This window comes from Octodon degus, unplaced genomic scaffold (genome assembly GCF_000260255.1).
Source record: "Octodon degus isolate 3935 unplaced genomic scaffold, OctDeg1.0 scaffold00012, whole genome shotgun sequence".
NCBI lineage: Eukaryota > Metazoa > Chordata > Mammalia > Rodentia > Octodontidae > Octodon > Octodon degus.
In genome coordinates this window covers 14,846,091-14,857,437 of record NW_004524588.1, presented here as the reverse complement: position 1 = coordinate 14,857,437, position 11,347 = coordinate 14,846,091, and the positions used below count along the sequence as shown (strand labels likewise).

The window sequence follows — 11,347 nt, the reverse complement described above, 5'->3', positions numbered from 1 at the left end:
TAAAGGGTTCTTGGTGTGCAGCTCATGCAAGTGTGTCCAGGTATGGCTCTCTTCCTGTTGAGTTTACTATATATGTAATCCTCATCTGATTATTGCTGAGCAGGATGTTATCAGCCTATGGCTGGTTCTGTACCTTGAATTCCTAAATTGGGAACTGCAGCCCCATTTAGTATGTAAGCAAATCAAATTAACTAGGAGGAGAGCAGCCAGTCACAGCATCCAGGCTTCAATCAGTCACCAGCAGCAACAAAGCACACTGTGCCCACTGCCAGTCTAGTGCTTTCTCTGCTTGGCTTCTGTATGTCTACAAATGCTACTAGTAACACTGCTGGGCAGAGTTCTCGAAACCCCCTCTGGTGCTCGGTGCTGCCAGACTCATGAATCATTCCTAGCTCAGACCAACTCTGCTAAATTTGATTCGTCCAAAACATTTCTGTTGATACTCGTGTGTCGCCAGCGTTCAACTGAAGATAACACAGGGCACAAGTGGAAGCGGTGTAACAGCCAATCTTAACTGTGTTAACTTGACTGCATTGAGCAACACCACAGGATTAGCAAGCCCACTTCACAGTGCATTTCTGTGGTCGCAGAGTTGCAATCTGGGGCACCATATCCAAACCCTCACCCCTTCCTCTCTGGGGCTTCACCCTGCTCTGTTTCCCTCCACTGTGAACTCAGCATCTCTGCTCCCCCCAGGCCCCTCCCAACCTGTTGATTCTGCCTTGAAGCCAGGTGACCATGGGACTGAGTCCTCTGAAACTGTGGACCAAATTAAACCCCCTCATCTTTTAAACTGTGAGTATTGGGTGCTGCATCCAGCAACAGGAAAGCTGACTGATATAAGCAGAGATGTATTGCAAGATGCTAAATTATTTATAAAATTACCAGGACAACAACAAAAAAGATCCCAGGCCTGCGCACTTCATTCAGTAAAGGAGGCACACATAAGTACTGGATACTTGAGATGCGCCTAGACTCAAGAGAGATATGCTTTAGTACAGTGGGACACAAACAATACAAATGTGATCCTATGTATCTCAGTAATATTCTGTACTGCCTGCCAGTGAATATTATAATGGGTTTGATATACTGAGAAAGGTGAATTATGAGAATTAATGCAAAAAAAGAAAATAGTGAATATACACTGGAGTGTCATTCAGACATAAAGAAAATCATACCATGCGGGAAAATGGCTGGGACTTGAGACCACAGTATTAAGTGAAATAAGGCAGACAGAAAGTTAAACATCATATGGTTTCCCTTGTGTGAGAAACCCAAAATAGAAATAAATAAGGAATAAAGAAGAGATGGTAGGAAACAAGAAGGCAGATTTATTAGAGATAGAAAAAGAAGATCAGAGAGAGGGGAGAAGACACAGGACGGGAGAGGAATAAAGAGACTGAAAATTATCAAGATAATGCTACATCCACATCCCAGTCCTCCAAAATAAATACAATTATGATTCCCTGCAAAATACAATAAAAAGAGGAAAAAGAAAATTTTACTTACTCTTACTATATCAGGGGAGATACATTTATCCCACTATAATACAAAGATACCGCTGGCGATGTAGGAAGAAACCACAAAGAGGTGAGAGAAACACTGCAGTATAATGGCAACAATACTGCTAGGTGATAGCTCCACTAGAATCTTCTGGACTACCATCCAGCACATGGTCAGTCATTGACCAAAATGTTATGTGGTGTGTAACTGCAGTATATCCTTTCTTTTTAATCCTTTCTTTGCTTCATCTTTTTCTCATCATTTTCTCTACTTCCTGTGGGATTTTTCATGTCCTGTTGTTCAATGACCATGATTTTTTTTTTATTTTCTTTTTTTCTCTATTTTCTTTCTCCTATCTTCTAACTTCTTCCACTTTCTAACGTCTGTCATTTTCTTTATTTGAACTATCTTCATTAAAAAATATATATCCATTTAAAATGTTCAGTTCAATGGATTTTTTTGTATATTCACAGAATTTTGTGTCCATCACCACAAGGTCTTGCTAGTTCAGGCTGGCTTTGAACTCACTATGTAGCCTAGGCTGGCCTTGAACTCGGCAGTCTTCCTGTCTCAGGCTCCTGAGTGTTGGAATTACAGAAATGCTCTACCATGTGATGCTGCTTTAACCATCACCTCCATATTCCCACAATTTCTTAGTGTTAGGTAGCCACTACTAATCGCCTTTCTCTCTCTGGTAACCTGCTTATTTTGGACATGTCACAGATCAGACGATATATGGTTCTTTGTAATTGCTTCTTTCACCTAGCAGTTTCATCAATCTTATGTATAAATACTATTTTTGTTGTCAACTAGGTATCACATTATCCATTCATCAGTTGAAAGATATTTGAGTTGTTTCTATTTGGTGGTTATTATAAAATAATGTTTTCTTTTTCTTTTTTTGTTTGTTTTTTGCAGAACCGGGGATTGAGCTCAGGCCCTTGCACTTGCCAGGCAAGCGCTTATTCTACTGAGCTATCTTCCTGGCCCCTTAAAACAATGTTTTGATGAACAGTCATGTGAAGATTTTTGTGTAGACATGTATTTTTCTTTCTTATGTGTAAGTGCTAGATCATATGAAAACTCTGGGGGACCTGCCAGTTAGCTCAGTTGTTTAAGCACCTGCTCATGCAAATACAGTCAGGTGCAGGATACTGCAGTTTGAACCCCACTTCGATCTGCCTTACCAGACCTGCCCTTAAGGCAGGCTGGGAGTGGGGGTGGGGGTGTGGGGTGGGGAGGTGGAATCCTTCTCATATGAAAACTCTGTGTTTAAGCTTTTGGAAAACTGTCAGAGTGTTTTCCAAAGTGGCTACTACAGCACTGCATATACCTATTAGCAAAGTATGTGTTCCAATTTTTCCAGACTCTTACATTATTTCATTTGTATTTTAATTATAATCTTGCAAGAAGACATGAAGTGGTATCTTGTGATTTTGATTTGTATTTCCTAATTATACTAAATATTTTAAAATTTTCACTATATAAAATTCTGATAATATTTTAATATCTCACAGAAAGATGGGACAATATGGATGGAGGAGATTTTTTGTATAATTAATTCCATGTTTTTTGGCCTGCTACTAAATTCTACATAAAGAACAAAGCACAGTTACACTGGGCATAAGAATAAAATCTGAAACCAGGCATGGTGGCACATGCCTGTAATCCCAGCACTTGGGAGGCTGAGGCATGAGGATCCCTGCAAGTTCAAGTCCAGCCTGGATGATGTAAAGTTCAAGGCCATTCTGAACTACAAAGTAAGACCCCATCTCAAAAAACTAAAAGAAAAATAAAGTAAAACTCTGAGAATAAAAAACAACTAATTATAATTTTTCTGTTTTTGGACCATTGTTTTTTAATTCCTAATTTTTTTTCTATTTAGATAGATCTTTCTTTTGAAGATTATGTTTGTGGCCCTAAAATTCAACATAGAACATTAGAGAAAAAAATATTAATTGCCTTTATTCCTCAAGTAGAGCAACAAGTACTTACTCATCAAAGTTGAGGGTGTTTGTCCAGTTCAGCACTTCATCCACTTCCCATTCCATCACGGAATCTATCCCACCTTCTTCCATGGCTCTTATGAGCCCCTTTGTTGCTGTATGAATTAAACCTACAGTTTCATAGTGAGTGGACTTGGCCTCTAGGCTGCCTGCGTAGTACCTAAATGGAAGGGAAGAGACGGAAACCCTTTCAATGGGTGATTACAAGTACATGTATTTGATAAATACTATTACCATTTCTGGATTGAAACTGCACTGTTAAGTTTTCATCTTATAACTCAGATGTACCTAAACTAAGAACCATGTGAAGGAATACTGGAGGGGGAGAGGTAAAGTGACTACATTAACCAGAAAACCTTCTAAGAAATCACCTGCCCTTAAGTTGCATTTTTAATTTTTTTATTAATGCCACAATTAATGTTCAAACATTATTACTATCCACATATTAAAGAGCACATACAGTAGTTGTTTGTGTCTGGCTCCTTTTGCTTCCCATGTGATCCCCAGCTCCTTCCATTGGCCCACTCTATTGTGTATCTACACCACTTTTTTACCCATTCATCTGGATAGACACCTGGGCTGGTACCACATCATAGCTATTGTGAATTGTGCCGCAGTAATGTGGGTAGCCCTACAGAATGACTTCCTACTGGTCTATACGTAGGAATGGTATGGCTGGATCAAATGATAGCTCTATTTTTAGTTTCTGGAGGAAACTCCATGCTGATTTCCACGGTGGCTTACTAGTTTACATTCCTCCCAGCAGTGTAGAGGTGTGGAGGACCACCACACCGCCCCCTCCCCAGACCCTGGGGTGAGTGTGCTTACAGGTGAGCAGGGCAGGCTATATGGAGGTGACCTCCCTAAGTTGGCTTGCCTTAATTAATGAGTCTGACTGAGGCTGTATATGTGTTTTCATGACAGAAGTTATGAAGCGAGGTTCCCTGAGGCCTGTGTGACTCCAGAGGAGTCCGATTCTTCCCAGAATCAGCTACAAAACTCTATACATTAACCATAACCTAGTTCTGGTTCTTCCTGTCCCTTTCATAAGAAATCCCTGTTCTCTCTCACTTAAGCCTTGCCTGCCTTGCCACTTGCCCAGTGCACCCAGCTGCCATTTCCCTCCAAGTGAGTGTGACGTATAGATACCAAGGTTTGGCTTCCTGGTGGCCTCTCTTTCCCTGTGAACAACTGGTCATCCCAAATCTCAGCCGCACTGCTATTTTGTCTCTTGCTCTTCTCACTTTGCCCTGAAACACCTGGCAGGAAACTGGAGCTCACTGAAGAGGTATATACCACAGGCTCACTGCCAACTAAGTCTGTCTAGTTATTGAGAACTGTCTGTTTCATCTAAGCCTCCTCAGAGGGCATTCACAGGGGACCCTGTGAATATAGCATTTGTGTCTATTTTGAATGTAATTCTTCCTAAACTAGTCACCAGTTTTTCAATTTTATTTGTTCCAAATGCTGGGATATGAGGGCCACCTGGCTGTGACATATGTCACCCCATCAATTGCCAGGGTTGATTCAGCTGGCTAGGCAGGTGTCCCCTTTCTCCCTCAGTGATCCAGGTTTGTCCCTCCTGAAGCTGCGCTCTTGGTGGAAGAGGATAACCACTCCCAATAGAGGACTGTTCCTCGGTCAGGGGTCTATGAGCAGCCTCACTCCCCTGCTAGAACCTCCAAACAAGCCAGATGCTAATCCACTGATTAGCTATTAGCTACTGCTCACAGTCAGTGATTTCCATACATCAGGCTATTTCCCCTTCTACATGCAGTTGAAAATCAAAGGCAGTAGTGCCCAATGAGAGGATCCTTGGAGCATTGGTGGGGCCAACTGGAGGATATCCATTTGGGGATGTGCCAGCATCCTGTACAGATCCACAGTAATTAGGTGTGATATGCTTTACTTCTATTAACTTGACATAGCAACTTCCTGTGAGGCCAAAGCATGAAGACGACACAGAGGTATCTTAGCATCAGTCATAGTTGAAGGGATATGAGTCCCCTGCTCATGAGTTTACTTGGGTCTTCTATATTTTATCAGACCCATTCTCAAAAATTTTTATACAAAAACAATGTTATATATACTCATCTTTATGGTTCAATGGATCAGACAGAGTGAGGTCAGTTCACGGTCACAAAGCATTTAATATCCTATTGTCAAACACTGGCTTTTTGCTAGGACCCAGTGGCACGCCTGCATCTGGCTTTCTAATAGAGACTAGCTTTCGGTTCAAGAAAAGTATCACCTTATTCTAAAACCCTAGAGGTCTTTGACATGATTCTCCTTCTTGGACTTTCTTGAGGTTCCATATAGTATTCCATGGTATGCTACAGACCTCTCCAGGGAGTTGGGGCTGCTAAGCCATAAAGCCCCAGCGACAGGCAGCTTGACCCCATGCTATAGAGTTCTTTCTTGCTCTGTGTACCAGTGCAATCTAGTGACTTTACTAATAAATGGTTTTGAGCCCAGATTTAGTGACTTAGTGAGACTGACTCAAAATGAAAAATTACAAGACAGGAGGGAGAGCGTTTGGTTCAGCCTCAGTACTGGAGGGAATGTGATGGAGTGTTTCCCCTCTTCAAGGAAGATGATACAAGGTATGACAGCTACTTGATTCAATTTAGAAAAGATATCTCAAAACGTCTGTAGGCTTAAGATAGGTTCCACACTAACTTTTTGCAAAATGTACTGTTCTTTTCTAGTGCATATCTGTCCCACTCTGCTACTGAGGGAGCTTATTTTCTGTTCCTTGCGCCCAGGTGGTACAGTAAGGTCATCAACAGGATAGACAGGTATGAAGTTCTGTATGAATGAAAATATGCAAGCTCTTAGGCATGAGAGCAGAAAAAGTGATACTGTTCTGAGTGTAAGAGATAAAGATTCATTCTGTTCTTTCCATGCAAATGAAAACTGCTTTTCACTTAGTGATTTAGAGGAAGAAAAAAAAAATTCAGGTCAGCAATGGCAAACTTAGCACCAAGGCCTGCTCTGATTTGCTCTGTTAAAGACATCACATCTGGAGGCCTAGCTGCAATTATGTCTATGTCACCTGTGTCCCTCTGTTGCATTATTCCCAATCATCTGAAGCTGCAGTCCCCAACCTTTTGGGTATTAGAGACTGGTTTCTCAGAAGATGATTTTTCTGTAGCCTATGGAGGAGGTTTCTGTTTTTATTAATGTGCATTTACAATACGTGATGATTATACTCCCTGGAATTAGCATTAATGCCTCGGCTCTGCCTCTGATCATCAGGCATTAGATTCCCCAAATGACTGCACAGTACAGATCCCTTGCACATGCAGTTTGCAGTGGGGTTCATGCTCCTAGGAGAATCTGGTGCCACTGCTGACCTGACCGGTAGTGGGGCTCAGGCAGTGATGTGAGCAGTGAGGAGTAGCTGTATGTACAGCTCACCACTTGTTTCTGGCTGTGTAGCCCTGTCCTTGCTGGCCTCCAACTGCTTCTGGTCCTGATTCATTGCCTGGGGCTTGGGGACCCTTGAGCTGAAGGAACCAGTTCCATAACAGCTTTGTGTCCCATCTTCTCCATACAATAAAGGACGGACTTTGCAAGAATTCTTCCATTCTACTCCACAACTCATTTCTTAATAGCTTGATGAACATGGTATACTCTGGGGCCTCCCAGGGAAACAACTAGTGGAAGGCAACGCTTTATTTAAGAAACTTAGATTCAGGCTCCTCATAATACAGTGGTAAGTTCTTATAACTCTTGATTTATAAGCTATATGTAGTTAGACTAGTCCTTGTACCTCCTTGTCTGGGCCGTCCTGAGCTACAACTCTCATTGTAAGCTGGAGGCCACAAGGGAGATATAGGGGAATACTGAGGAGAATCAGCAGGAGCTTACATGGCACAGCACTGTGGTGACGGAAAGCACTGTATGCAGGAGTGGGCTGCTGCTTTCCTTAAAAGGATTGGCAAAAATTTCCTCCACTACCAACGGACAGTGGAGGCTTATGCCTAGCCTTGCCTTCTGAAAGGACTCCTCCCAAGCCTCAGGATTCTCCTGTTTCTTCACGAGCCCCTGTTCGAATGTGGGAAACCTGGCAGGGTCGAGTCCTTGGATGCGCTGAAGGCCTCATAGCTCCGTGCCCTGGGAGCTGGGCTGCCCTTAACTCACCTGCAACTACAAGAGACACAGAACTACTTCAAAGCTGCCTTGAAGATCCTCTGCTTGTCTGCCTCTACATTTTAAAATTTTTTTACAAGTATAAGCTATAACTTCTGTATAATAAACCATATATTTGTGCAATTTGAAGGTCTACAAATATACACACCCATGAATATATCACTAAAATAAAATTTGAAAAAGCCTGTCTTAGTTACTTTTTACTCATTGCTAGGACAAATACCTGACACTCAAAATGAAGGAAGGAAAGGTTTATTTAGCTCACAGTTGCTGGAGGGTTTAGTCCATATTCTGCTGGCTCCAAGGCAAATGACAGCAGTTCATGTAGCACAAAACAATGAAGAGCAGAGGAGGAGCAGCAGCTGTGGCATCCATCAAGCCTCTCCCTTCTACACTGACTGCAAAGACCAGCGATCCACAGTGAAGATCGGAGCGCCTCCAAAGTGGAGCTCCTCCAAAGTGGTGCAGCTGCCAAGATCAAGCTCCTCCAAAGACTGACGCTTCTCCACAGAAGCAGGGTGGGGTGTCAGGAGGCAGGAAGTCAGGCAGGGTGGCAGGAAGCCTTTCTCAGTTCCTGGACCCTGCCTACCTCCAGGGTGAGGCTCCCGCTGCCAGAGCTGATTCAGCCAAGTTGACACAATGTATCAACTAACACAATCCACCCCTTGTCAACTTGGCAACTAGACATATACTTTTTTAAGCCAATTTCCAGGTACACAGACATACTTAACATTTTACAAATTGAACATTGCATTACATTAGAACCATGACATGCTACCCCTGGCCCTCCAAAGACTCATGCACAACCGTTTATGCAAAAGACATTTTAGTCCATCTCTAAGAGTTGCCAAAGTTCCTACCAGTTTCAGCAACACTGAAAAGTCCAAGTCTCAAGCTTCCAAGATCTAAGGCAAACTCTTAGCTGTGAGCCCCTCTACAAATGAAAAGTTAAACTCTTCCAACATTCAAAGGCACAAGATAAGCATTGCCATTCCAAAAGGGATACACAGCAGGATACAAACAATAGCGACCAAAACAAGTCCAAGGTCCAGAAGGACAAATGTGAAGTCCTGCAGTTCTCTGTGGACCATCCAGAGCACCCTGTAATGAGCTGTGAGCTTCAAAAGTCTTACATGGCTCCACTCCTATGGCATTTCTGTGGCTAGCTCCTCTGGCTTTTCTCTCAGGCCTGCTTTGCTCCCTTTTTGCAGCTTTTCTTAGACCATTCACATTCCTGGCTTTTTCAAACTTCTGAGGTTTCCACTGAGTAGGCTTCTCATTCACAGCTTCACACACTGCCCTCTTGGGCACACTGCCTGACCTCCTGGGCCTTCTTCTGAAGTCTGGGTGGAAGCCTTCTGAACCTCAGAATGCCTGTATTCTGCATGTGCCTACAACCAAAGCCACGTGGATGATGCCAAGGGCTGCTGCCAGCTGGAGCAGTAGCCAGGGTTTCCTCTCTCTTGGCTGTAGGGGTCGAGTGCCTGCATCGCTGAGCACTCTGACCCTGATTCTGAGAAACAAATTCTCTCTGCCGGCGCCATTCTGCAATCTGGTGTGGCTGCCACCTCCATTCTGGAACCTGGTTTGGCTGCTGCCTCCATTCTGGAACATGGGCCTCTTTGGCTTTTTTCTCAAAGCAAAGTTCTTCACCCTTGTGATTCTGAGGCTGCAAAAGGCAAGAACCTGCCACCTCCTGTGATGCCCTCAGGACATCTTTTCTACTCTCTTGTTCCTTCTCAGCAATAGAGATCCTCTCAGCTTTGTCTTCACAGTCCACAGCCATCCTGGTGCTTCCTTTCTGGCCAAACTCACAACATTTTAAATCATCCTTTTGGGCTTTTGGTATTCATTCTTTAAATCTGGCTAAAAGCACCCAACAACAACCACACCATTGCCCCAATATTTGGCTGCTTTGAAATTTCTTTTTCAAGATTAACTAGTCCACTATGCTTAATCTCAGTCTCAGGCAAAGTCTCTGGACAGGAGCAAAATGCAGATAAGCCTTCTGCCAACCCATAACACAAATCATCCACAGTCCAACAACCAATGCTGTCCTTCCCAGTAGAAACCTCCCCAGCCTGGTCTTTACAGTCAGGCTTCCTATCAGCATTCTGGTTTAAGCCCTGGCCAGAATCTCCCAAAGAGAACAGGACACGTATACAAGGAGCCACTGGAAGGACTAAGTCATACCCTTGGACCCAGGCCCATATAGGAAACCTGGGAGCAAAACAGATGACTCACTCTTTCCTAGTTATACCAGAATGCCCATACCCCTTGATTGGTCATGACTTACTCCATAAATTACAAGTGCAAATCTCCTTCCTGGAAAACTCTATAGAGATTTCCCTTGGGGAAGAAAATCCTTTACCTTCTGCCATTCTATACACCTGCCCTTTGACTGAAGAACATTTGTTGCTGGCAGGTAAGGAACCCAAAGAAATCTCCTCTGACTTGCTTGTAAAATGGACATCTAAAATACCTGGGGTATGGGCTGAAAATAACGTCCCTGGTCTGGCTGCCCATCAGCCACCAGTAGTCATCTCTCTTTTACCTGGGCATCTCCTGTTCATGTCCGCCAATACCCCTTGAACCTACAGGCCAGGTTAGGGATAAGTGTCCATATACAGAGTTTCAAAAAGGAGGGCATTCTGGTTCCCTGTAAGTCTGCTTGGAACACACCCCTGTTGCCAGTCCAGAAGCCTGGAACCACAGACTACAGACCAGTCCAGGATTTACGGGAAGTAAACCGTAGAGTGGAAACTATCCATTCCACGGTGCCCAACCCGTATACACTTCTGAGTCTGCTGTCCCCGGACTGAGTCTTCTACACAGTCCTGGACTTGAAGGATGCTTTCTTCATGATCCCATTGGCCCCAGTAAGTCAATCCATTTTTGCTTTTAAATGGGTGGACCCCCAGATGGGAGAAAATGGCCAATTAACCTGGACCAGATTACCTCAGGGCTATAAAAACTCACCAACCCTGTTTGATGAGGCACTGAGCAGAGACTTGCTAAATTTTTGGGGAGAACATCCCCAAGTAACTGTGTTACAATACATTGATGACATATTGTTGGCCTCTAACACCTATGACTTGTGTAGAGAGGCAACTGAGGACCTGCTGTGAGAATTAGATAAAATGGGCTACAGAGTCTCTGCCAAAAAGGCTCAGCTTTGCTTATCTCAAGTAACATATTTGGGCTATAGACTGCAGGAAGGACAACAAACTCTGTCTAATAAATGGATTGAAGCTATATTAAAAATCCCTGTCCCTACCACCAAACGACAGGTAAGAGAATTTCTGGGGCTCCTTGGATATTGCAGGCTTTGGATCATAGGATTTGCTGAAATTGCCCAGCCTCTGTATGCCAGTACTGGTGGGGACCAAAAAGAAAAACTCCCTTGGGGAAAATCTGAACAAGAGGCTTTTGAGGCTCTAAAGAAAGTCCTTGTTTTGGCTCCTGCCTTGGCTCTGCCTGATCTGACAAAACCATTCCAGCTCCATGTACATGAAAGCAAAGGCGTTGCTAAAGGGGTCCTAACTCAATGCTTGGGGCCCTGGAAAAGACCTATAGCATACCTGTCTAAGAGACTAGACCCCACTGCAACAGGTTGGCCAAACTGCCTGCGAGCCATAGCCACCACTGCCATTTTGACAAAGGAAGCTACTAAGCTCACGTTT

At 43.5% G+C, this 11,347-nt stretch overlaps 1 protein-coding gene across 2 annotated transcripts in view; it reads right to left on the bottom strand.

Moving 5' to 3' along the window:
- The window catches only part of CUNH11orf65 (chromosome unknown C11orf65 homolog), a 49,814-nt gene that overhangs the window by 17,754 nt on the left and 20,713 nt on the right, over positions 1 to 11,347 (bottom strand). For both annotated transcript variants that reach the window (XM_023709558.1, XM_023709557.1), the window contains exon 7: positions 3,499 to 3,669. In XM_023709558.1, the coding sequence (XP_023565326.1) occupies positions 3,499 to 3,669 (171 nt within the window). The remainder of the gene's footprint in view (positions 1 to 3,498; positions 3,670 to 11,347) is intronic.